Genomic DNA, 27,766 nt, shown 5'->3' with positions numbered 1-27,766 from the left:
GCGAAAGGCAGTGGGTAAACGCAATAAAGAAATTTGTGCTGTTGTGAAGGAACATTCTGTGCGATCGCCAGAGCGCATCTGGCATTATCTAGAGATAACTACAGCCAACTTCCTAGGGCATCTGGGGCAGAATACGGAAAGCAGGAGGGACAAATTGCCAATGTTTGGAGTCTGGTTTCCAGGTTAGTGTTTTGGGGGGCTTTGGGTGTGGCGGTTGTCAGAACTGAAATCGGCTGCACCATGTCGGCCTTCGAGAAGCCTCAGATCATCGCCCATATCCAGAAGGGCTTCAACTACACGGTGTTTGACTGTAAATGGGTGCCCTGCAGCGCCAAATTTGTGACCATGGGCAACTTCGCACGGGGCACCGGCGTCATTCAGCTGTACGAGATCCAGCACGGGGACCTGAAGCTGCTTCGAGAGGTGGGTGCCAGATCGACGATCCGGACTGCCGTTGGGGGCGAGTGCGGATCCTGGGGTCTGCATTCCTCTTTGCCAGAGCCTTCGTCCAGCGTCCCCCAAAGCATGGCTTGAGCCGCGCGAGACCAGAGAAGCTGACCGCCGACTGAGGAATGTTTCCCATTTAAAACCTCTTTCTCATCCGCGGGGTAGTTCCTCCGCGCCCAACCCTCCTGCCACCCCAAGTGCAGTCCAGCCAAAGCGGGCACCAGGATGCCTGCGGTGTGGTTGGAAGAGGCAACCTAACACATTCGGCAGGTATCAATTGAGTGCCTGGTATTCCTAGGCATGTGAATGGCAATGTCCCCGATCTCATGGAGTTTGTTTTCTAGTGGGAGAGATACTCAGTTCAATAATCAAAGCAACGATACATAAGTACAAACCGAGATGAGTTGTCTCACACAAAGGAACACGGTTACGGTTCAGTGAGAGTGAAAACAGGTTTGGGATGAGTGAAAACAGATTTTGGTATGTGCGGGAGCTAACTAGGCCAAACTAGGAGTAAAGGACACGGTTTCCAGGGCTTCTGCACATGCAGAAGCTCAGTGATGGGAAGAAATTTATCCTCTTAAGAAACTAGAGGGATAAGCAGGAACCAGACATTGCAAGATCTGTAGGACATTCAAAGGAATTTATGCCTTTTTTCTAAGAAAAACGGGACACGATTGAAAGGATTTAAGCAGGGTGTGGAAAGATTAGGTTTACAACTTTTTGTTTTTGTTTTTTTTTGAAGATTACTAGTGAAAGAATTAGAGAATAATGATAGTAACTAGCATTTTGTAGCTGTTTATAGTTTTTAAAAAGTCTTGATTTCGGTTACCTGAAAAAAAAAAGATCAGTCGTAGTCAGATCAGAGTTGTAATAGACTACAAGTGCAGGGTAGGTTAAGAACTCTGGGGATCAAAATCTATGGAGAAAATCGGCTTGAAGGAGGTAGGGATTAAACTGGTAGATAAAGGATGGATACAATTTGGACTGTTACGCCTAGAATAAAAAGTATGTAAGACCCCATTCCGCTTTAAATTTCCCTGAATGACAAACATGAAACATGGCTTATTCTTTTCTACCTTTCCTTATATTGTTCATCACTTAGCTTCCGGTAACCAGTGGCTTTTTTTTTTTTTTTTTTTGGAGACAGGGTCTCAATCTGTCACCCAGCCCGGAGTGCTGTGGTGCAAACACAGCTCACTGTCACTGCAACCTTCGCCTTCTCAGCTCAAGGAATCCTCCCACCCCAGCCTCCCAAGTAGCTAGGACTACAGGTGTGTGCCACCACACCTAATTATTTTGTACTTTTTTTTTTTTTTTTTGGTCGAGATTGGGTTTTGCCATGTTGCCCAGGCTGGTCTCCGACTCCTGGGCTCAAGCAGTCTGCCTGCCTCGGCCTCCCATAATACTGGGATTACAGGCGTGAGCCACCAAGCCTGGCTACCTGTTGCTATTCTAATGTCCAGTTCAGATTATCTAATGTATGATGCCCTTCCTGATTTCTACACAAAGGAAAATTTCTTTACATTGCATTTTGGGTTGTTTTTGTTTTTTGTTGTTGTTGTTTAGAGATGGCGTAGCTCTGTCCCAGTCTGGAGTGCAGTGGTACTGTCATAGCTCATTGCAGCCTGGAACTCCTGGGCTCAAACCATCCTCCCGCCTCTGCCTCCCAAAGTGCTGGATCAGGTGTGAACCACCATTTTAAAAAAAAGGCATTTAAAGGATTTATTCCTTTTTCTTTTCTCTTTCTTTTTCTTTTTCTTTTTTTTTTTTTTTAAGACAGAGTCTTGCTCTGTCACCCAAGCTTGAGTGCAGTGGCGTGATCTTGGCTCACTGCAACCTCTGCCTCCCAGGTTCAAGTGATTCCCCTGCCTCAGCCTCCCTAGTAGCTGGGATTACAGGCGCCTGCCACCATGCCCAGCTAATTGTTTTGTATTTTTAGTGGAGATGGGGTTTCACCATGTTGGTCAGGCTGGTCTCGAACTCTGACCTCAGGTGATCCACTCAGCTCGGCCTCCCAAAGTGCTGGGATTACAGAGATGAGCCATCGCGCCTAGCCATTTATTCCTTTTTCAAAGAAAAATGGGACATGATTGTTTTTCTTTTTTCTTTTTTCTTTTTTTTGAGAGAGGGTCTCACTCTTGCCTAGGATGGAGTGCAGTGGCAGGATCAGGGCTCAGACTTGTGACTTTTTAAAATAAGAACAGGCCTGGTGCAGTGGCTAATGCCTGCAATCTCAACACTTTGAGAGGCAGAGGGGTGGATTGCTTGAGCCCAGGAATTCAAGACCAACCTGGGCAACATGGCGAAACCCTGTCTCTACTTTTTGTATAAAAAAGAATACAAAAATTAGCTGGGCATAGTGATGCGAGCTTGTAGTCCCAGCTACTTGGGAGGCTGTGGTGGGAGGATCTCTTGAGCCCAGGAGGTCAAGGCTACCATGTTCGCACCACTGCACTCTGCCCTGGGTGACAGAGAGAGACTCTGTCTCAAAAAATAATAAAATGAAAATATATGATTTGAACATATTTCAAAACTACACTTACTCCATCAAGTGGAATAGAGTACTTTGTCTTTCGTAGCGACTCTGGGGAGTTTCAGCAAATTTTAAAAAGATAATTTTCTTTTGCAGGAAAAGTAATATGTATTCATGATAGAACATTTAGAAAATAGGAAAATGAAGAAAATATCACCCATAATCTCAATGCCAGGAATAACCACTAAGTGTATTTTCACCTGGATCCTTTAGATCTTTTTTTCTACCATGAATTAGATCTGAGAACACACTATTTCAAGGTACTGTGTTTAACAAGGACCAAAGATATTTAAAAGTTGAGTCCTTTCTTCTAAAGAGCCTACTGTCTGTCCAAAAAGAGGGTACAACTAATACAGAAATACCTTTTAGAACTTACAGTGGGCCGGGTGCAGTGCTCAAGCCTGTAATCTCAGCACTAAGGGAGGCTGAGGCGGGTGGATCACAAGGTCAGGAGAGCGAGACCATCCTGGCCAACATGGTGAAACCCCATCTCAAATTAGCTAGGCGTGGTGGTGCGTGCCTGTAATCCCAGCTACTCAGGAGGCTGAGGCATGAGAATCACTTGAACCCAGGAGGCGGAAGTTACAGTGAGCCGAGATCCGCCGTTGCATTCCAGCCTGGCAACAGAGGAAGACTGTCTAAAAACCAAACCAAAACAAAAAAGAACTTACATTGTATTTGGCTGCTCTGGTGCAGTGGAAAAAAGATTAAAAATATAGGTTAAATACTGTTCCAGTAACTCCCACTCCTTACTGTGCATCAGGATCATTTGAGTGCATTTTGTGGCTTGTGTGTATGTGTGTGTGTTTTAAAACATTTGTGCGGCCGGGCGCGGTGGCTGACGCCTGTAATCCCAGCACTTTGGGAGGCCGAGACGGGCGGATCACGAGGTCAGGAGATCGAGACCATCCTGGCTAACACGGTGAAACCCCGTCTCTATTAAGAAATACAAAAAACTAGCCGGGCGAGGTGGCGGGCGCCTGTAGTCCCAGCTACTCGGGAGGCTGAGGCCGGAGAATGGCGTGAACCCGGGAGGCAGAGCTTGCAGTGAGCTGAGATCCGGCCACTGCACTCCAGCCTGGGCGACAGAGCGAGCCTCCGTCTCAAAAAAAAAAAAAAAAAAAACATTTGTGCCTTGGTCCCACCCCTAGAAATTCTGACGCAGTGGTACCTCTTTATTGCATCTAAGTAAGGTTTAGAAATCAGAATTTTTTTAAACTTCTGCGAGGTGATTCTAATGAGTCCCAGGGCTGAGAACCATTGAACTAGATGGGTCACTTATTATAATATTAGGAAACAGACTTGATTTATCATTGTAGAGCTACCCCTAAGTCATGTGCTCCAAAGCTCATGCATCTTTCTTTTTTTTTTTTTAAATTTATCACTGACTTGGAGCTTGCAAAGCGCGTGCATATAAGAAAAAAAGATGTAAAGGAAGCATATCAGTCTTTGTCGGAAGTCTTCTTTATCTTAGTTCTAAAAGGATAGATAAGGAATGGAGGGCAGGGCCTCCATGTTCCGTTGAGCAGTTTTTTGCACCACACAAAGGTGTCTGGCTGAGTGCTCAAATGGGAGTTAAACGCTCTTTTTCTTTCATTAAGGCTTACATGTGTGAGGCTTCATCAGCCTCTAAAGGGCAACTTTTTTCTAATTGGCACAAAGATACCATATGGACTAGGGATGGCCCTGAAAAATGGAATCACAGTTGTAGATGTTTATATTTAAAAAAAAGCAATAAGCTAATAAAATTCTGCTTTTTTAGTCCCGGTGCTACTGAATTTACTGCTTGTTAGCATTTGGTTGGCTAAATCTTTTAATGTTAATTAAGTATTGCCAGGATGTGGAGGAGGAAGTACTGACAAGCTGTACTAGACCCACCCACATGCAGAACAAAAATAGCTCACACAGAAATTATTGATCTTGAGCTTCTTTAATCATTTTAACTTCTTATTATAGCAAGAAAACGAACAGCTAGGTCAATTATGACCATCATTGATGGCCATTTTCAGTATCATATAGCAAAAATTGTTAGCATATACAGATTTTCTTTGTTGAACAATTTTTGCAAGATAGAACTTTTTTTTTTTTTGCCAGTTAGTTTTCTAGCAAGAAAAATTTTGATTTGGCACTAACTTATTTTCATCTTTTCTTTTCCGTAGGTAAACTATCTATCGGGGCAAAGAGGGAACCCTTTTGTGAACTATGAAAAATTAGCTTCACCTTTGTCCTGTTAATTTAGCTATTATTATTATTTCCATAAATGTCTGAGGAAAGAGGAAACATGCCTACTTTGTAAGTCCGTTTGCCAACAGAGCTCAGCCCTTCTGAGCAAAGTGCAGTCCTCAGTGCACACAATTGATCAGTTTTAATACGTTTAATATGTTCAAGATGTACAATTTGAGTTTAATTTGGTTCTTACACAACAGACCACTAGTGTCTATAAATATCTTTGTGTTTCTTTAATATAAGAAAAGAACAAAGAACATGAGGGAAGCATAATATCTTATATCTTGTAAAGACATGAATGAAGGTAAAAACCAAAGGACAGAGATCTGAAAGTAGATTTAATTCATGCCGTTGTACCATTTACCTCAGCAATCAAGATTGGAACATTCCTTTGATATTTCCAATAACTCTCAGGTTTACAGAATGAGGACTCCAATAATAAAATGTTTATTTAATCGATTTGCATATAAACCTGGAGGCAGCCTAGTTTAAAAGAAAAAGCCTGGGTTCTACCTGGCTCTTGGGACCTTAGGCAAGTCACTCAGTCCTCTGAACCTGTTTTGTCATCTTGAAAGTGGTGTTCTGAACACTTAGTTTGCAGTGTTCTATATATTAGAAAAGGGATGGTCTAGACTGGAAGAATATCTAAAACATATCTGATATGTAGGTATTCAATAGATGGATGCTATTTTCATGATTGCATGTCAGTGACACCAGAAACTGAACAGTTTGTCAGAACCCTGGCACGTGAAAGTATGGCAGGAGAAAAGAGAGAACAAAGAAAGTGAACTCCAGCCCTGGTTTGTCTGTCCCTAGTCTCAGGGCTGAGAGATTCATGGATGGTCATTTATACCTTCATTCAACAAATGTTGAGTGCCTACTATGCGTTAAAAAAATTAGGCAAGGCTCTGCTCTCATGGTGCTCACATTTTAGAAAGGGGGACACAATTGCGTGAATAAAATATTTTTGTGCAGGTGTCAAAGAATCTGTACATTGCAGTGCTGTTTTTGGAACACCATAAAATATTGGAGTAGTCAGTTCCATCTTTGTACAGGGAAGAGATTTTCAGCAGAAAAATCTGACTCTCTCTCTATACATATATCTATATATCTATATCTATATATCTATATCTCTATATATATAGATATTCTGATTTTTACATCGCAAGTAACCACACAGTTTTTAAGTCTTCACTTCCAAGGTTTTTTATTTTTATTAATTTGTTTTATTTTATTTTATTTTATTTATTTTTTGAAACGGAATCTCTCTTTGTCTCCCAGGCTGGAGAGTGGTGGTGCGCTCTTGGCTTACTGCAACCTCCGCCCTCTGGGTTCAAGCAGTTCTCCTGCCTCAGCCTCCCCAGTAGCTGGGATTACAGGTGTCCACCACCACGCCTGGCGAATTTTTGTATATTTAGTAGAGATGGGGTTTCGCCATTTTGGCCAGGCTGGTCTTGAACTCCTGACCTCAAGTGATCCATCCTCCTTGGCCTCCCAAAGTGCTGAGATTACAGGCATGAGCCATTGCGCATGGTCCAAGTTTTTTTAACTGGTGTTCATTTGCTAGTATTTTCTACCAGGCAAGCTAAGAAAATTATTTTTTTTTAAACTTTAAAATTTGAAAAAAAAACATCCATCAGCTTTTGTTCTTGGCGAGTTTTCTAATTAATGTATTATGTTAGTAACAGAAGATCAGTGTGTTCCAGGAGTATAGTTTGAGATTCTCTAGTCTACAGAGTCTAAAAGTGAAAGTTAAGTAAAAGAATAACAGGGAGGAAAGTTTTTGCTTCCAGTTTTGTATTACCAACCGTAAAATTTTAGAAGACTGTAGGGACCAAAGAGTGTAGGTTAGTTTTTACCTCTTCCATGGCCTAGGAAGCACAGAAACCCTCATCAGAGGTTTCAGGGGATAGCAGTGGAATTCTGGGAAGCAGAATGCTTTAGCTGGTTGGGGGGAAGAAAATGGGTGACCAGTCTTCCCAGTGCTTCTCTGAGAAAAATGTTCCCAGAGAATTGGGTCAATAGATGATGCAAGCTCTCCACAGCTTCTAATCCCCTGTCTCCTGGAACCACATTGCTGTGCATCAGGACTACCAGCTTCTTACCTCAGAGGGTCTGCTTCCACCCTCTGCCTCAGAACATGGAAGCCATTATCAATGACTTAGAGCTGGCAAGACCCAGGTTCAGTGTGAGACCAAGGGGAGGGAGAGGTGGATAGCTGTTTCATCAGTTGGTGTAGGTTGGAACTCTGAATTAATTTCACCATAGAAATCATGCCCTAATAGTGATTAAGTGCTTTAGCACTATTTTACATATATATATATATATTTTTTGAGACGGAGTCTCGCTCAGTTGCCCAGGCTGGACTACAGTGGCGCAATCTCACTGCAAGCTCCGCCTCCCGGGTTCACGCCATTCTCCTGCCTCAGCCTCCTGTGTAGCTGGGACTGCAGGCGCCCGCCACCGCACCCGGCTAGTTTTTTGTATTTTTAGTAGAGACGGGGTTTCACCGTGTTAGCCAGGATGGTCTCGATCTCCTGACCTCGTGATCCGCCCGCCTCGGCCTCCTAAAGTGCTGGGATTACAGGCGTGAGCCACCGCGCCCGGCCAGCACTATTAATATATTTTTAGGTACTTTGAGGAGAAGGGAAAGGTGAGGAAAACATAAATTGGAGTTAGAAACTGTGTGTGTTGTTAAGTTGACAAAATTTTGATCTTCTGTGTTGCCCCATTTTAAGATACTCTTTTTCATAAAATTGGGGGAAAATAGGAATAAACGAGTATTAATTTTCTGGTGCAGTGAATAACTGATGCCATCTCAGACCACTTGTGCATTAAAAAGAGAAACATTCTGTGGTTCTGTGCTTCTCATCAATAGGGTGTTTTACAGACGTTACCGTAGATGACTGATTTCATTTACTAGACAATTCTGAGGAGGGTATGAATGCTTTTAGACTTGGCCATAGTAACTCCAGTTTATCCAGATCACAAATAGTAGGAAAGTTCAACAGTCTGGGAGTTTCCAAAGCCCTATGCCATATAATGGTATCTTCTGAATCAGAGAAAAAAGTTGTTATAGTTTGTGTTAAGTGACTTTTATTTTATTCGTGGAAATTGGTATGTATACCTATATGGAAATGCCTGGATAAACACTGAAAGTGGCAGGGAAATTATTTTTAAAATTATTTGAAACAGGCCAACCTGGGAGGCATGAAAACTGAAGAGTTACAAGGGGAGATGTCCTGGAAACTGGAGAACCCTGCAAAAGGAATAAAGTTTATCTAGATGTATTGTTAAGTGAAACAAATCAAACGACAGTGTGCTGTGATTTGCCTTGTACTGAAACAAACGCGTGTGTGTTTGTAAATATGTAGAAGATCTAGAAGGATGGGGATTACTTCTGGAAAGTGTTAAAGGGACTTACTTTTTCCTTCCATCCTTTTGTTTTGTTTGAATTTTTATAGGGAGCAGGTATTACTTTTATAAACATTAAGAATTTTAAAATGTAAAAATTGTTAGAGACCAAGAGGGATAGTTTTGCCCCATTGAGGCTGACAGTCAATGGGAAGTGTTATATGGCAAGAGTGTGGTGTGGGACAGACATCAGTGGCCTCATCTAATTCCAGATTGCAGAGATCTCAGGAGCCAAGGCAGCAGGAAAAGCAGTTAGACTGTAGGAGGGACTTTAGTGACCTGGGCAGGTAGAGTTGGCGGCGGGAGGGGCCGTGGAGAAATCAGAAACATCAGGAAGTAAAAGAAGGTGAATGGAAGACCCGGGGAGGTGTAGGAGTAGTATAATGAATATGTATATTTTGGAGGAACCAGATGGGAACTGATATTTGAGTTGTTAGCTTTTTGAGGGACTGGCCAATCTCATTCATCTTTGTATCGTTTTTTGCCTAGTTCAGTGACTTGCATGTGGTAGCAACCATTAAATGTTGAATGTTGTATGAGTGGGCGAATCTCTAAAGCCGTATGCTTTGGTCTCCTTTTATGACAGGAGAGTATTGTATTAGATCCTTTCCAAGGACCTTTTTGGCTACATAGTCTTCTTCACCTGATTTCCATAAGCCCCATACCTTAAATAATATATTTGTATATGATTGTTTTACTAATGTGATTATATATGATACTTGGAGCAGTAGCCTTTTAAAGAAACCTCAAAAGATTGGCTGATCCATACCAATAGTAGTGCCTTGATACACACAGGTTTATAAATCTCTCTGCATTGAAAAGGCCCCAGAGAAAGTGGGACATAAACATCTTTAGTTTATAGGGTTCTGCAGGGAAAACTATAAGAGACACGTAATATTTTTGTTCCCATAACCATCTGGAAAGATAATATCTTCATTATGTTCTCATTTCTGTTGAGGATCTTAAAGAATATCACATGAAATGCTGAAACTTTCATATCTGCAATAGAGATTGTAGAGCTGTCAGCATTTGAATGTCTCATTAGTGAGAGGAGAGGAAAGGCAAATTAACACTTTTTCTTTTTGACAGTTACATACTTTAAAGAAAAATGACTAAAGGAAAAAGTGTATGATTATTTTCATCAGAAGATGTTTTAATTGCCTTTTATATTGTCTTATTTAAATGCCATAATAGAGCCGTAAATATGATATTAATAGATTATAAATATCTGGTTACATAAATAATATATCCTGTCTTCCTCCTTTCTATCAAGATTGAAAAGGCCAAACCTATTAAATGTGGAACATTTGGTGCAACATCTTTACAGCAGAGATATTTAGCTACTGGAGATTTTGGTGGAAACCTTCATATATGGTAAGATGATTTAGTCAGTATTCAGACAGATGAGACAGGCAATTTATTTGATAGTTTCATTACTCTTTCTCTGAAAGAGAGAATTTTAATTTTAAAATCTTTCTTTATATGTTCCATTTTAACTATAAAAATATGAGAATTTTCTCTTAATACATATTTCTAGATTTCATATTCAAAATCCATTTAAAAATACTAACCTATTTTTCTTTAGATATTTTGGATAATATTATCAATGCTTATTTTCACACACACTGTTTGGTGCTAGCATTTAATGCCATGTATTTGTAAATACAGGTCTATTCCCCCTCCAACTTTAAAAATATAGTATATAAAAATGCACATGAATAACATTGAAAAAGTAGGTATTAATTATTTATATTTCAGCAATAGATTTAGCACTGCAGAATGTTTGTTTTTTCAAGCTTTAACATCTAAGCACAACTTTTTAGAAGCATATCTGTTGAACAAATCAAAATAAACTTGTTTTGAATGGGCAAAATCACAATTCTGCCAAATGCCTTTTTCATATTTTACCTAGAGTTGTTTCTTATTTAGAGTGGAATGAATTGAAATTCCTTTTTAATTACTTTGCAGGAAAATCTATTATTGTAATCATTTATAGTATACAGCAGTGTTCTAAAATATTATGGAGAAAGTTCTAGAGTGTTCTAGAAAAACTGTCTTTCCTGCATCATGTTTTCTAACATGACTTTCTTGAGTCTCACTTAGAACCTGCTACTTTATAGTTACATTACTTTAACATATTTATCTCTTAGAATCATAACATTAAACAAAATGAAACTATTTTAATTTCTCCTTGCTTTAACTCCTTAATAATTAAATTAGCATGTATTCGTTAGTTCTTAGATGCTTTGTCATATGCTTTGAGAGATAGTGGGAGAGGGGCAAGTTTGAATGCTATTTTAAAAAATAAATATATTTCAACACAAGAGTATTCAAAATATTAAATAGTACCATTGACCATCTTTCTAATATAGTTTCCTAGTATAGTACAGATATTACCAACTTACTTTCATGATAAGTCGTATAATTTCATGTTAAAAAATAATGTTTTAAAGTCTATAAAATAGTAAAACAGTCATTTCAAGTAGAACCACAATCTTGTTTAATCTCTTGATTAGTTCATAATGATGGTAAATGTAATTTCTAAACTAGGTTGAAATATCTCAAAAAATTTTTCTTGTTTTTGAGATGTAGTCTCGCTCTGTTGCCTAGGCTGGTGCATAGTGATGCGATCTCGGCTTACTGCAACGTCCACCTCCCGGGTTCAAGTGATTCTCCTGCCTCAGCCTCCCGAGTAGCTAGGATTACAGGTGCCCACCACCACGCCTGACAATTTTTTGCATTTTTAGTAGAGACAGAGTTTTGCCATGTTGGCCAGGCTGGTCTCAAACTCCTGACCTCAGGTGATCTACTCACCTTGGCCTCCCAAAGTCCTGGGATTACAGGCATGAACCACTGCACCTGGCCACAAATTTTTTATTAGTAAGGTTTTACTAATAAATCTTGGCCCAATAATAAATTGGGATTATATTTCATGAATAGCCACATTCATTTTAAATATCCGTAAGTTATTGAAAACTAAATTATTAAGAGAAATATAAATAGAAGTTCCAGTAGAAAAGCAAAAGAAGGGGAGAAATGGAGATGGGCAAGAAAAGGAATGTGTGAGGATCACCTAGTCAAGCCATTCATTGCCCAGTAGTGCAACTGTGGTAATCAATACTTTCCTGAATGCCTTTCTGTGAATTGACCTATTAGACGAACTTCAGCCTGTCTTTCAGTAATACATATTGTTGTACGATGACACACTGAAAAATATGTCAATAGATGAAAATCAGTGTGGACTTCAGTGGGAAAATAGTACCTTATAAAGGAAGAAATGTGTACAAAGTAAACACTACTCATATTTTATCCTTTAAAACAGTCATAAGATCCAACTACTGAGGCCTGCTTTGGAAGAATTCTAATGAGTATGATGATTTAGTAAGGCCAGCTAATGGTGTCCATCTTCTGTTCACTTCCCATATTTTTGTAACAGCCACTAAAACCCAGAATTGAAAAAAATTGTCCTGAGAGCCAGGTCCTCAGATACATGGTGGTTTTTTCTTTTCTTTTCTTTTTCTTTTTCTTTTTTTTTTTTTTTCCTGAAACAGGGTCTTGCTCTGTCACCCAGGCAGGAGGGCAGTGGCATGATCTCAGCTCACTGCAGCCTTGACCTCCCTGAGCTTTACTGTATATTTGAAGCAGTATTTTTTCAGACTTCAGTGCACCACAGTCATTGTTTTGGGGACCCATCTGAGATCCTGATTCCTTATGTTTGAGGAGAAGCCCTTGAATCCATGTTTATCAACAAGCATACCTGGTAATTCATCTGTGGGGGTCTTGGAGAGATCGTCTTTGAACACTACGTATAGTGAGCTCAGGATTGGAATTTCAAGTTGAATGATGACAGTTCTCATTGGGGACTTGAAAGAAGCTAAATGGAGAGAAAATTTCAGAAGTGTAAATAAATGTATACACTATCTTCATAGCAAAACCTTAATTTCTATACAAAAAAAAATCTAACTGTAATATGTATTTTTGAATTTCAGTAGCAGACTTAAATGTTTGGGACATGTGGTGTAAAAAGCTGTGTTTGTTGTTTAGGAATTTAGAAGCTCCAGAGATGCCAGTATATTCTGTAAAGGGCCATAAAGAAATTATAAATGCCATAGATGGCGTAGGTGGACTAGGAATTGGAGAAGGAGCTCCTGAAATTGTGACCGGCAGCCGAGATGGTGAGTCCATGTATTCTATGTATTTTGTTTATTTATTTTAATGGAAATCTCTATGCAGCAGTACGTCCTCTCTGAGTAAAAATCCCCTTCAGTTACCTTGACTCCCTAAATCTAACAGTCTTGCTGCTACTTTTTTAACAGGCAAGTTTGATTGCTTCTCTCTCGATTGTTTCAGACTTTTGGGTATTTGGAGATAGATTCATAGCACTTCTTACCACTATTTTAGTGTTGAGCCGGTTCAGCTACTAACAATGATGGTTTCCTCTGAACCCTGAAGGATTTAAAATGTCTTTACAGGCTTTTGAGGCAGCTGACGATATAATGTGGGTGGCAGCTTTTCATTTTCTTTTTTTAAAAGGCAGAGTTAGTACTTGTGAAAATTGTCATATTGACAGCTGGTTGAAAACTGAAGTTCTGTGATCCATCCACTGGAGAGTTCCAAAGGCACCAGCTCAGCTCTTCCACCCTGCAGTGACCAACAAGGAAGGGCCAGGTCTTTTGGTGTCCAAAGTGGTACTGCATGACTTTAATAGAGTCAGAAATGTTTTTGCTTCACGAGGGGTACACGAGAAATTTGGTACCTATTATAATTGATTTGCCTAGTTGTTTAATGACTGCTCAAGACCATGAGGAAATTGCTTTAAAAGAAAAGTGAGATATAATTTTCTAATAGGTACTCAAGAGCAGCTGTGTTTTAGAAATCACTTATTTTTTTTTACTCATAAAAGCAATATTGAGTATAGAGGGAAAAAATAATATTCAGTCTACCACACTACCACAACCATTAGATTTTTCTTTTTCTTTTAGGTCTTATATATAATTTTGCATAGTTATAAGTGTGAATATGAATTTGTATCTTAGAAACTTTTTTCATTTAATGTTTTGTCATATGCACATATTGCTGTTTCCACAGTTATCATTTTAATGACTATATAATATTCCATCATATGGCCATACTTAACCATTCCCCTATAAGCCTTCAGTTTGCTTTTTTTGTTGTCTTATGAGAGTGGCTTAAAAATAATGAGTAAATGAGTATTGTCATATGTAGTAACTCTTTTGGAATAAACATATTTTATTTGATGATTTTTAAAAAAATGTATTGGGCCAGGTACAGTCATTCATGCCTATAATGCCACAACTTTGGGAGGCCGAAGTGGACGGATAACTTGAGACCAGGAGTTTGAGACCAGCTTGGGCAATGTAGCGAAACCCTGTCTCTACTGAAATACAAAAATTAGCCAGTGTGGTGGCACACATCTGTAATCCCAGCTACTCAGGAGGCTGAGGCACAAGTTTTGCTTGAACCTGGCAGTGGGAGGTTGAAGTGAGCTGAGATTGCACCACTGCACTCTAGCCTGGGCAACAGAGTGGGACTCCGTCTCAAAAAAAAAAAAAAGTTTAAAATTTACTGACAAGCGTTCCAAAGTACTTATTTATAGTTAGCTACAGTAGATGAGGTAGATTTCAAGTCTACCCTGTTAGCGTTGATTTTCTTTTTTTCTATCTTATTTTGTAGACAAAATGGTATTCCTTTCCAATTTGTGTTTTTTTCTATATTTACTAGTTAATTTTGTTTTATGAATACTCTGTGTTCTTTGCTCATTTATCTTTTGCAAACTTACTATAAATCCTATCAATGTGTATAAATCCGGTAGAGAAAGATAATCTCTTATCTCTATATATGGGTTTTTTTTTTTTTTTTTTTAAACAGGCTTTTGCTGGGTGCAGTGGCTCATCTCTGTAATCCCAGCACTTGGGAGGCTGAGGTGGGAAGATCACTCGAAACCAGCTTGGGCAACATAGGGAGATGCCATCTTTACAAAAACTTTAAAAATTAGCCAGGCATGGTGGTATAGTCCCAGCTACTTGGGAGGCTGAGGTAGGAGGATCACTTGGACCCAGGAGGTCGAGGCTCCAGTGAACCATGATCGCATGACTGCACTCCATCCTGGGTGACAGAGCAAGACCCTGTCTCTAAATAAATAAATATTAAAGTCAAGCAGCCTCTTAATGATCTTTATTTTATCCCTGGAGGTAAATCTAATGTTGTACCTCCACCTTTCCTGAGTTACTTTCCTTTTAAGGATTTTTTTTTTTTTTTGCCCTTTTCTTATTCTCTCTCAGGTACTTGCCTTTTAGCCATTTTATTACATGCATTTGCATTTCTTGTAGGTAGTGACACTATTTTAGTAAGTAGTCCCATAACATGAATTAAAACGAGGGGGTTGAAATTAAATTGAGAATTTGTTAGTTTTATTTAACATTTTCCTCTTCACCATTGCCACAGGAAAATTAAACTTAATTGTATATGAAATAGTATTCTAGACCAGGCACAGTGGCTCATGCCTGTAATCTCAGCACTTTGGGAGGCCGAGGCAGGTGGATCACCTGAGGTCAGGAGTTTGAGACCAGCCTGGCCAACATGGCAAAACCCCATCTCTACTAAAAAAATACAAAATTTAGCTGGGCATGGTGGTGGGTGCCTGTAGTCCCAGCTACTCGGGAGACTGAGGATAGAGAATCGCTTGCACCTGGGAGGTGGAGGTTGCAGTGAGCCAAGATCATGCTGTTGCACTCCTGGGTGACAGAGTGAGACTCCATCTCAAAAAAAAAGAAAAGAAATAGTATTCTAGAACTCACAACATAAGAAACCATTAATTCAAAATTAGAGTGTATTCATGCCGATGGTTAAATGGGTAGTAAGGAAAAAAGTAAAAATGAAAACAACACTGGTATTTTCTCTAATAAATAACACATTTGTTTTAGGCTCATGATTTGAATTACGTAACATTCACATTTGCCTTGTCAATCATCATTTGTAGATAACTTAGGAACACTTGTTGGCTTTTCTGTGTGTCTATTAATTTGGAAACCAAGCCAGATAGTCACATATGGGTGATATCTCTGATATTAAATAAAACTTACCCAATTAGAAGTCAGAACAATGTGGATATTTTCAGATGCCATAACATCTGTCATATTGCCATGTACATAGGAAGCCATAGAAGAACAATGTAGAAAAGAAACATGATCATTCACTTTTGAATTTTTGCCAACTTACTTTTATGCATGGCAGGAACTGTGAAGGTATGGGACCCAAGGCAAAAAGATGATCCTGTTGCTAATATGGAACCTGTACAAGGAGAAAACAAGAGAGACTGTTGGACTGTGGCATTTGGTAAATTATTGAAGAATTCTTGCATTTGAATTATCAGATGGTAAAAAGCACGATCCTGCAAGAAATTTCACACTAGTCTCTTTATAGTCTGTTTTGTGGATTATTTACTGAGGCAAATATACATGGTGGTTAATGTCAGCCTCTGGATCCTGGATTTGAATTCTCACCTGCAATAAGTATATTGGCTGTGGGGCCTGGAGCAAGTTACCAAAGTTATCTGTTCCTTGGTTGTTTCATTTATAAAATGGAATTAATAATAGAATTTACTTAGTTGTGTCGTCATGAAGATTCAATGAGTTAATTACATGTAAAGTGCTGAGAATTGTGCTTATTATTATGTGTTTCTGTTTAATTAGATAATAGTGACCTAATTTAAAATCAGACACCATTAAAGGGGATAAACCAAGCCTCAGATGCAAACGGTAACCTAACAAATCATACATTACACTGTGTACAGAGTATGTTTATTTTCCAGAAAATAGTTTGCCATTGCAAAGTTATTTCTTATAAATTTTGATAACTGTGTTCCTTTATTAATTTACTTAAAATGAATATTGATTTTGTAAGACTAATTGACATTTGCCCTTTGATATGGTTTGGATCTATGTCCCCACCAAATCTCATGTCGAATTGTAATCCCCACTGTTGGAGGTGGGGCCTCGTGGGAGGAGATTAATGGGGGCAGAGTTCTCATGAATGGTTTAACACATCCTCCCGTATACTTTAAATCACCTCTGGATTACTTATAATACCTAATATGATGTAAATGTTGCATCAATCATTGTTGTATTGTTTAGGGAATAATGACAAGCACAAGAAGTCTGTACATTTTTAGTGTAGATTCGAATTTTTTTCCAAATATTTTCGATCCATGGTTGGTTGCCTATAGATGCAGAACCCGTGGATAGGGCGGGCTGATGGTAGAAGAGAATAATAGTAGGAATATCCTTAGAGATGGCTCAGGACAATGGCCAGAGGTGTTAGGATGGCCTGAAGATCGTTCTAAGTTTTTGACGGTTTTTGCAAGGAGGAGATGAAATCCGAGCTTTAGGACAATGAACTAATGGTATTTAGCGGGAGTGATGGGTGGCACAGAGAATATGAGTTCAAGAGCTCTTGGCAGTATTCCAGGGAAGACCTAAGTTACAAGCACTGAGAAGGGAGCAGAGTGGATGATTCAGAAGATAATATTATGCAGAATACATAGAATTGGGGAATTTTTTTGGATATGAAGAACAAAGAAAAGGATTATGTCCAAGATGACTGAGTTTTCAGGCTGATTGTGGGGTGAATGATGTTATTATACAAGGGGTGGGATAATTTGTAAAGGAAAATGGTAAGGTCATTTTGGGACATCATGAGTTTAAGATGATGGCGTACCATCTAGGTGGGGCCCACAGTGGAAATGCAGGGCTGGAGTTTATGAGAAAAATGAAGTTAGAGGCAGTAGAGAATGAAAGCTTGGGGACAGGATGCCCAGATAGCCTAGCACAGTGACAGGGGCCTCCTTCTCACTTAACACTCTTTCCTCAGCAAGAGATACTTGGAAAAAAATCCTTGAATTCCAGGAGGATGAGTTTAACTACAGATTATAAACTTACTTCAGGTATGATCATCCACACTACTAAAAATATGTTACAGTGTGCTACAGCTTATTTTCAGATTTCCTTGGAAAGATGGGATCACACCAGAACAGCATTTTTCAAGATAAATTAGTTTTAAAATTTCTGTTTGCGTTCAAATATAGTTACTGCCAAGAAAGCAACAGAAGTATAACTGTGTTTATTCTCCGAGACCCCTTTGTGTTTGAGTTATAGTTGGCCTGCTAGCCTTTGCAGATATACTATAAAGCATTTTTTTTTTTTTTTTTTTTTTTTTGAGACGGAGTCTGGCTCTGTCGCCCAGGCTGGAGTGCAGTGGCGCGATCTCGGCTCACTGCAAGCTCCGCCTCCCGGGTTCACGCCATTCTCCTGCCTCAGCATCCCGAGCAGCTGGGACTACAGGCGCCCGCTATCACGCCCAGCTAACTTTTTTTTTATTTTAAGTAGAGATGGGGTTTCACTGTGTTAGCCAGGATGGTCTCCATCTCCTATAAAACATTTTCTTTAAATTGAATTCAATAAACGCTTTCACATATCCTTTCAGTATGGAATTACAGTGAATGAGCTTATATTAGTCTGTTTTGCATTGAATTCCTTTATTGCTATAAAGGAATACCTGAGACTGGGTAGTTTATAAAGAAAAGAGGTTTATTTGGCTCATGGTTCTGCAAGAGTATACAAGAAGCATGGTGCCAGTATCTGCTTCTGGTGAGACCTCGGAAGTGTCTGCTCATGGCAGAAGGCAAAAGGGGAGCAGGCATGTCACATGGCGAGAGAGGGAGCAAGAGAGAGGGGAGGAGGGAGGCGCCAGACTCTTGAACAACCAGACCTCTCATGAACTAGAAGAGTGAAAACTCATTACCACAAAGACTGCACTGAGCCATTCACGAGGGATCCAGCCCCATGACCCAGCACCTCCCATCAGGCCCCACCTCTGACATTGAGGATCTTACATCAGCATGAGATTTGGGGGGACAAATATCCAAACTCTTATGAGAGATTTAAACAAACCAAAAAACTATTGGAAACCACATTAATAATCTTGATGTCCTGTCAGGATTGATAAGGTGGGATTCTATCCAGTGTGATTTTTAAAATCTGATTTAGTATAAGCTATATGTATAGTTTCATAAGATTTTTTTAAGCAACCTTTATATGAATGCATTTATAAGGATGTGAAATGTTGTATTTTGATTTCCAGGCAATGCTTATAATCAAGAAGAACGTGTTGTTTGTGCTGGTTATGACAATGGGGATATCAAACTATTTGATCTCAGAAATATGGCATTACGGTGGGAGACAAACATCAAAAATGGGGTAAAGTACATTCTGATGCTTTTTGGTTTCTCTACGCATGTTTCCATTCACCTCTGAATTACTACAAAAGGAAGACACCTCTAGTAACTCATCTCAGTCAACGCCTCTGCCAATGGTTCTTAACTTTTTGGGGCCAAACTCGTTTGAGAATCTAATGAAAATCCTGAATCCTCTCTTCAGAAAATGAGCTCACACCCACATGTGGTATGTACAATGTTGGGGGAGTCACCAGCCCCTTCAGCCTGTCTGCAGACCCCTGTGGGCCATGTAGTAAGATTTCAAAATAAGCAAGTAAAAGGCCTTTTTATGCCAATACAGAAAGTCTGAAACAGTAGTCACCTCCCCAGCTCAGATTTTTGGTTCCTCAGTTGTACACCTTTAGCAAAGATTGTGGTTTCCTCCTGTTTTCTACTGTCAGCCTTTACTTAACTGTTAAATAACATAAAAAGTTAAATAATGATTCCCCAAAGGCATTCACTGAGCATGGGAACCCAAGATAGTTTTGTTGATCTTACTAATGGAAAAAAAAAATGGTTTTTTCTTTTTTTTTTGAGATGGAGTCTTGCTCTGTTGCCTAGGCTAGAGTGCAGTGGCGCGATCTTGGCTCACTGCAAGCTCTGCCTCCCAGGTTCACGCCATTCTCCTGCCTCAGCCTCCCAAGTAGCTGAGACTACAGGTGCCTGTCACCACGCCCGGCTAATTTTTCATATTTTTTAGTAGAAATGGGGTTTCATCGTGTTAGCCAGGATGGTCTCAATCTCCTGACCTCGTGATCCGCCCTCCTCAGCCTCCCAAAGTGCTGGGATTACAGGTGTGAGCCACCATGCCTGGCCAAAAAAAAAGGATTTTTTTTTGAGATGGAGTCTTACTCTGTCACCCAGGCTAGAGGGTAAGGGCGTGATCTCAGCTCACTGTAACCTCCGCCTCCCAGGTTCAAGCGATTCTCCTGCCTCAGCCTCCCAAGTAGCTGGGACTACAGGCACACGCCACCATGCCCAGCTAATTTTTGTATTTTTAGTAGAGACAGGGTTTCACCATGTTGGCCAGGCTGGTCTTGATCTCCTGACCTCATGATCCACCTGCCTTGGCTTCCCAACGTGTTAGGATTACAGGCATGAGCCACCACGCCCGGCTGGAAAAAAATTTTTATGGTAAAAGTTAAAAGAGAAAATGATTGTTGGAGTGCTTTCACATTATCTGACCATTTTAAAGCTGTTTTACTTAGTTTAAAAGAGCCTCCTGAGTTAATACTGGTGAGACTACCAATAATAAATATTCTCTGTTTTCAGGTATGTAGCTTGGAGTTTGACAGAAAAGACATAAGTATGAATAAGTTAGTAGCCACATCTCTGGAAGGAAAGTTCCATGTTTTTGACATGAGAACACAGCATCCAACCAAAGGTTTTGCCTCTGTTTCAGAAAAGGTAAATATGAGGGAAATGTCTTTATATGAAGAAGAATGATAGCTTGGCTTAGACTGATAAGTAGAATTAGTCACCAAGGTTTCTTCCAGGTCTTTATGTGAGGGGAGCTATTTTTGATATATTCCTGTGAGATCTTGACAAGTTTTTCTGTGCAAAGAGTACTTCCCCAAAGTTTATCAACTTTAGACTTCTTGATTATAATAAAGATCTCAGTTAGGTAGGAATCTTATTTTGTAGTTTAGGGGCAATTAGAAGAAACCTAGCTGATAATAGGAATTTGATCAACAAAACCCATCCTCGTGTTTCCTAATAAATATATAATACTTGTGCTAATACCTGGTTATATATTTTTCAAAATATAACCATATGTACATGATGTCATTACATTTTATTTTATATTCCAGTTTGCTATATTAAATGAAATTATTGAAAGCACTGAGTACTGTGATTATAGTAGATGTTCAAAAATATTTTATTTACTTACTTAACTTTGCCTTGCATTTGAGGTAGCTGAGAGGGAAATATGGTATTACAGCATTAGACCAATAGATGAGGAAAGCAGGGCAAAAGGAAAATACTGGTTTGAAAAAAAGATAGTTTCTGGACTGGGGGCATTACATAAAATTCATGCAAAAAGGTCCTGTCATTCACAAGAAATGGATTGGAAATGTGATTTGAGCTTCCTAAAGTATAAAAGGAAAGAAATATCAATTATGGATTCCTTGTTTCCGTAAGATTAAAATATACAAGTTGCTCATGAAGTAAGAATTTACTCCCTTGCTTCTCTCTCTCCTGTGGATTCAGTTAGGATTTCTTGAACCTTCCTATTTGTCTCATTATTATTATTGTGTGTAAATTATTGTCACTGCCTTATGAAAACGAAATTCTTAACAAGATAATTATAAAGTATTGGTTTGCTTTTGTCATTTCAGAATATATTAAATATCTATCAACAACATAGATCACTTTACTAAACTGTTACATGTATAATTTGCAACACATATATCATTATCTATAAATAATAGTGTCATCTCCAATTTTTTATTTTGTTTGTTTGGCTTTTTTTTTTTTTTTTTTCTTTTTGGAGACAGAATCTTGCCCTCTTACCCAGGCTGGTGTGCAGTGGCATGATTATGGCTCACTGCAGTCCTGGGCTCAAGTGATCCTCCTGCCTCAGGCTCCCAAGTTGCTGGGAGTATAGGCACACGCCACCGCATCTGGCTAATTAGAAATTTTTTTTTTTTCATAGAGACAGAGTCTTGCTGTGTTGCCCAGTCTGGACTTGAAACCTGACCTCAAGTGATCCACCTCAGCCTCCCAAAGTGCTGGGATTATAGGCGTGAGCCACTATACCTGGCCCAGTTTTTTAAACTTATATTTAGTTAACCCAGTAATTGCTAAATCTGCCAAATAGATGACTCTGGTATATTTTAAGAGGTCATTTCCCCTCTTGCTTTTTGTGTTTTTCTCAACTTCCTGAAGAAGAAGAGAAGTTTAAGCTACAAAATAAAATGTCTCAACAGCTTGAACCTAATCACTGGGAGACCGTTACACACTTAAAATATGTGTTTTGAGATATGAGTCTTTATCAGCTAATGGTAATTCTCTCAAAAGACTATTGAAATCAAAGGTCAAGACTAATCACTCACTAAAATGTGGTGTTCCACAATAGCCAGCCCCGCTGCTTCTACAAAGCAGCAGTCATTCATTCCCTCCCACCTCCTTTCTCTCCCTCCCTCTGTCTCTCTCTGTCTCCTAAATTCCCCCCAGTTAATGCAGTATTGCCGGGATGGATTTAGGGGTTGCTATTGAGGTGCTAACAAACTGTTAACCTTCCAGCTGCTGGTTTTTAGTCTTTAGTCTAATGTGAATGATAAAGACCTTAGCTTATTATGACCATAAACATTGTCTATAAGTCCTCGTGGTCTGTATTTTGAAGACTGGACAGGTCAATGGCAATACATTGAAAATAAGGCTCTGGGAGCTGTTAAAATTCAGTCTATAAATTTTAGTTAAAATTCAGTCTATAAGAACGCTATACTTATTGCTGAGTTTTGCTGTGAACTTCAAACTGTTCTCAGAACCAAAGTGCATTTTTAAAAATTCAGTCCACATTTTTTGTATACATAAACAAAAGTATATATTTTTATATTTTGAGTGTCTTCCCCCTCAGAATGAACTAGAGGTATTTACATATGTAAAATCTATTCATAATGTATTTGGTACTGTAAACTTAAATGGACTTTAAATTTAATACCTGTCTTTTTAAAAATGCAGTAGAACTTTGTTTCATAAAGCAATAAAGAAAAATGATGCTTTTTCTAATTTCTTATGTGCTCCTATAAATCTCTGTAGCCATTATAAAGAAGCGTGCCAGAAAATAACCTTAATTACTTTTATAACCATTGAAATTATAGCAGTAAAAGTTCTTTATTTGCAGAGTTTCTCTTCCAGGGCACCATTTAGCATATAAACCAGTTGTGTGCCTCTTGTTCTGTTTAGGCTCATAAATCTACTGTGTGGCAGGTCCGACACCTGCCGCAGAACAGGGAGCTCTTTCTGACAGCTGGAGGCGCCGGCGGCCTTCACCTCTGGAAGTAGTAAGTCTGCCAGTGCACACTGCTCCTTTTAAAGTTACCTGTGGGTGTAAAGTAGGATTAGATTGAACTTTTTTATCTTTTTTTTTTTCCCTGCTTTGACTTAGTTCATTTTGATATGATTTAAAATTTCATGGTATTACATAACTTGTTTTCTAAGCATTTTGTATGAGTACACTTTACATTTAGTAAACTGTACACTAATCTTCTTTTGATACATTAAGTCTATTTATAATTTTAGTTGTGTCTTCTAAGTATGTAAAAGTTCGCCCAAGACTTTTATCAGATATTATCTTGAAGTGATTAGAACACTCACTGCCTCTAAGAGATGGGGAAAGGGTTCCTTGCCTAAATTTAGATAACATCATTGTGATAGACCCCAACAGAGCCTGAGGCTCCTGAATGGTCTTCAGGAAAGACCTTATCACTGAGTTTGCTTTCTGCATATCTAGGCTGGGTGAGTTCCGGTGAATGCTTTACTGTGCATGCTACTCTCTGAATCCCAAGGGCGCTAACATCGTAGATACTAGATCATTTAAAAGGTCTGATATACTTGCTCAGGGTTGGCCTGTGAAAAGGAGAAAAAGCAAAACAAAACAAAAATTAAAGATCTGATAAAAATTGTGAGTTAATGGTATTTCTGAATACTTTATTAGCTAAGCAATATGTACTTGGAGGGGAAAAATTATATCTTTCTTAAATGTCACTCGGAAAAAATAGCAAGCCTATAAATGAAGGATCTTTCAAAAATAAAGTTTCATTAATAATGTAAGAAGAAAAACACCATCCTCAATATATCTGGGACTTTCACATTTATAAAATTCTTCTCTATTAGCTCCTTTGAGAAGCTGGAAGGGGTTCTGAAAAACAGGGCTACAGTTGGAAAGTACTTGTTTAAGTACTGTGTGCAGGGATACCACTGACAAAAAACCAGAGTGAATGCTTTATTTTATATTTTCTGACAGAGTCTTGCTCTGTTGCCCAGGCTGGAGTGCAGTGGCATGATCTCATCTCACCGCAGCCTCCACCTCCAGGTTCAAGCGATTCTCCTGCCTCAGCCTCCCGATTAGCTGGGATTACAGGTGCCCACTACCATGCCCAGCTAATTTTTATATTTTTAGTAGAGACGGGTTTCACCATGTTGGCCAGGCTGGTCCCGAACTCCTGACCTCAGGTGATCCACCCGCCTCGGCCTCCCAAAGTACTGGGATTACAGGCATGAACCACCGCACCTGGCCAGGGTGAACGCTGTAGATCAAAACAGTATGGTTATGGCAAAACTCTGTCTCTACAAAAAATACAAGAATTAGCTGGGCGTGGTGGCACACGTCTGTAATCCCAGCTACTCGGGAGGCTGAGGCACGAGAGTTGCCTGAATCTGGGAGGTGGAGGTCTCAGTGAGTCAAGATCACACCACTGCACTCCAGCCTGGGCGACAGAGTGAGACAGAGCAACAGAGATTTTTTCTGTCTCAAAAAACACACAAACAGTATGGTTTCTGTGAGTGAAAAGCAGAGGAAAAGTTTGAGGCGTTCTGGGAGAATGTGGGGTAGACCGATCACTTGCTACTTTCCCTTCTTCTAGCACCTTTGCCCGTTGTTCTTCCCTGATTCTTCCACCCCAGTCTCCTCCCCATGTTAGGCTCTGCCAGTCCCCTTAGTGAAGCCATGTGGTGGCACATCACTATTTTACTTGGTGACCAAATCTTTAGGCTGCTTACTTGAAGAAATAGTTCCAGTTTTCTTTGTAATCCACACGTGGATTTGTATTCCATAAGACACACAAACACTTTTGCAGCTGGAAGTTTTTACTACAGTGGATTTCGTTCTGTCGGTAAAGTTAGGTCTGTATGCAAATTTGAAGCTTAGTGCAATGTAAACTTTACACTTAACCAGAACAGATGTGCAGTCTAATCTTCAAATCGGTTTGGAGTTTTACTGTCAAGTATTGTACCAGCAAAGGGAATTGGTTTAAGTACAATGATATTTAGCTTTATTTTCATTTGCCAGTCTGTCTTGGTAGTAATGCAATTAAATTGTAAATATTTATTGGCCGCTGAACCAACAGCTCCTAGAAGAAATCATCTAGTTATTCATGACTTGTTTTTTGAATAACTTCAACATGCTGTTTTTTTTTTTTTTTTTTTTTTGAGTATTATTTGAATCACATACACATATTCTTTTAAAACTTCAACAGGTAATATGGAAGGTTTTTAAAAATCTTTATGTTATCTTTTGAATACTAAATAACTGCAGCCTTTGCCAAGAGATACGTGAAAGACGTCTGTATTTAAACCGTTTATTCATCTGAATGTTTTCTTTCTTTTCATCAAAATGATTTGTAGGGTTTGAGAGGAAGAGAAAATAGTAGATCATCTACCTGTAGATTCTTCTTCCATTTCCATTTTGCTTCTGATTGGCTTTGTGCTTCTTACGTTCTTGGCCTTTGCCAGCATTTATGAAATAAAGATGCTGTCATAATTGATACTAGTAGGTTTTAAAAGGCCGTCTGAGGAGTGATGCTTCTGTATTTTATCAGGAGCACATCTCCACTGGGGAGGAGTGTTTTCTTTCTCCTTTTCCAATCTAGACCAGATGGGATTTATGACTTTAACCTTCTGCTTCTCTTACCGTATCAATTTATATTTTCAGCTGAAAAAAATCAAATGTTCTCAGAACCACTTTTTTCTTGTTGGAAACAATGACATTTAGGTCTAACATCTCCACTCTGTGACGCCTTCCCATAGAAGTGGTATACAAAAGGTCCTTAGGCTTGGGTCTGTGTAACGGAGCTTGGGGGTTAGAAGCTGGCATGTTTTTCATTCTGGAAGTGTTTAGATGAAGTTCTGCAAATGTTACTCACAGCCATTGCCTTTGCACATTGTTTGCCTGTGATATCCAGCAATCTAAATCTGGAGGAAAATTACAATAAATCAAAGGTTATCAAAAGCACCAAGTAAATGTATTAAAGAATCCTAGATCAACCTAGAACTTTCATATTAAAAGAGAAAACATAGATACATGTTGAACAGAAATGACTTTTAGAAGTTTTTAGTAGAACTAATAACCCTTTTTATGACATGTTTTGGGGATAGGATTGAGGTTGAAATTGTCTCTTTATTTGCAAACAACTCAGTATTAGAAAGATTCTGTAAGTATTTATCAGTCCCAGTAACCAACTGAGAACTAGAGTCATTGAAGTGTATGTGTAGAAATAAAATGGTGAAAGCTAAGATTTACGCGCTCTTACTTTGATCTTGTTTTCAGTGAATACCCTGTTCAGCGGTCAAAGAAAGATTCTGAGGGAATAGAAATGGGAGTCGCAGGTTCTGTAAGCCTTCTGCAGAATGTTACGTTGTCCACCCAGCCCATTTCAAGTTTGGATTGGAGTCCAGATAAAAGGGGTCTTTGCGTCTGTAGTTCATTTGACCAAACGGTGAGAGTACTAATCGTTACGAAACTCCATAAAATTTGACTTCAAGACTTTGGACTCACAGAATTTAAGATAGGTTCTGGAATCCTCTGACCCTCATTGAACAAAGCTGGATTTGGCTGATGACAAAAGCCCCCAGACACAAGCCCCTGGGCCAGCCTCCAGCCTCTCCTGGGGCGTGTTTGCCAACTTGCTTGCTGCTGCGCGTGGGTATCAGAAGCACGGAGTAAACTGTCTCCAGGGCCAGTGCTTTTCTTCTCCCTTCCATTTCTAAGTCAATAGTTGTCTATAATTAAACATATTTCAGATTTGTTCTGTGTCCGTGAAGTTCCATATTTGATCTTTATGCTTGTGTTATGTTTTAGTGTCTATAATGTTGTGGTGGGAATCATTTCATTTGGTTTAAAAGAGTTTGCCTTGGAAAAACGGAATTAACCTTCAGAAATACATTTTGAGAGATTTCAGTGTCAGTAAGTTTCTGGACATAATATTATTGTATAAAATATCAAAATGGTGGGCCAGGCATGGTAGCTCACGCCTGTAATTCCAGCACTTTGGGAGGCTTAGGCGGGCGAATCACGAGGTCAGTAATTCGAGACCAGCCTGGCCAACATGATGAAACCCTATCTCTACTAAAAATACAAAAAATTAGCTGGGCGTAGTGGCGGGCGCCTGTAATCCCAGCTACTCCGGGAGGTGGAGGTTGCAGTGAGCCGAGATCGCACCACTGCACTCCAGCCCTGGCGACAGAGTGAGACTCTGTCTTAAAAATATATATATATATATCTCTCTCTCTCTCTCAAAATGGCACGGTTGGTCTAGATTTGGGTAACTATTTTCAGCAATTTAATTCATAAAACAAAATGCTATGATTTATAAAGCTCTTTTTTACTTAAAATACAGGAATTGAATTGGTGAGACTTTTGGTTATTGACTGTGGTAAGTGGTGGTGAAATGTACAAGATTGTAGGGGTTTTGTAGTCTTATTTTTGGTCATACTTTAAAAATGCATTTTATGAATAAACTTGTTTTTGAGATCTACGGAAGCTTTGATTCTGTTACCTTAACAGTAGTAGTAAAGTTAACATTGTCACATCATTTTGCTTTATAAATGCTTAATTAGTAGTTAATTCACTTTGTTTCTTTAATGTTCACCTTATCTTTAAGCCTTTGGAATTATTGACTTTATCACACTTTCATTAAGCCTACCCTCCCCCACCTCCATTGAAGAGAATTCAGCCACCTAAAACATTCATAATATGTGAAATATATGTGATTTCAGGGGATCATGGAGAGTCACTTATTTGAAATATTAAGAAAATTAAGGTGTTTTTTTATTTTTAGTTTCCCAGTGTTTTATAGAATAATGCTGTGGATATAATTATGAAGATAAAAATTAAATTGAACTTTAAAAAA

The 27,766-nt window shown here is 39.1% G+C and overlaps 1 protein-coding gene across 1 annotated transcript; it reads left to right on the top strand.

Moving 5' to 3' along the window:
• Positions 1 to 107: 107 nt before the first annotated feature.
• Positions 108 to 27,766, top strand: WDR92 (WD repeat domain 92). The gene is made up of 8 exons (XM_009184335.4): positions 108 to 423; positions 9,897 to 9,997; positions 12,668 to 12,798; positions 15,878 to 15,979; positions 18,782 to 18,897; positions 20,187 to 20,321; positions 22,824 to 22,921; positions 26,185 to 27,766. Exons 1-8 carry the CDS (start codon positions 241 to 243, stop codon positions 26,390 to 26,392), a joined length of 1,074 nt encoding a protein of 357 aa, XP_009182599.1. The 5' UTR covers positions 108 to 240; the 3' UTR covers positions 26,393 to 27,766.

This window comes from Papio anubis, chromosome 14, assembly GCF_008728515.1.
Source record: "Papio anubis isolate 15944 chromosome 14, Panubis1.0, whole genome shotgun sequence".
In the NCBI taxonomy this organism is placed as follows: Eukaryota; Metazoa; Chordata; class Mammalia; order Primates; family Cercopithecidae; genus Papio; species Papio anubis.
This window is presented reverse-complemented; position numbering and strand designations above follow the sequence as displayed.

Bases quoted from the DNA above. Each gene is read 5' to 3' on its own strand.
- WDR92 (XM_009184335.4), top strand. From the start codon at position 241: ATGTCGGCCTTCGAGAAGCCTCAGATCATCGCCCATATCCAGAAGGGC. The intron at 424-9,896 runs GTGGGTGCCAGA...CTTTCTATCAAG, and splicing joins ACCTGAAGCTGCTTCGAGAG to ATTGAAAAGGCCAAACCTAT. The intron at 22,922-26,184 runs GTAAGTCTGCCA...TCTTGTTTTCAG, and splicing joins GGCCTTCACCTCTGGAAGTA to TGAATACCCTGTTCAGCGGT.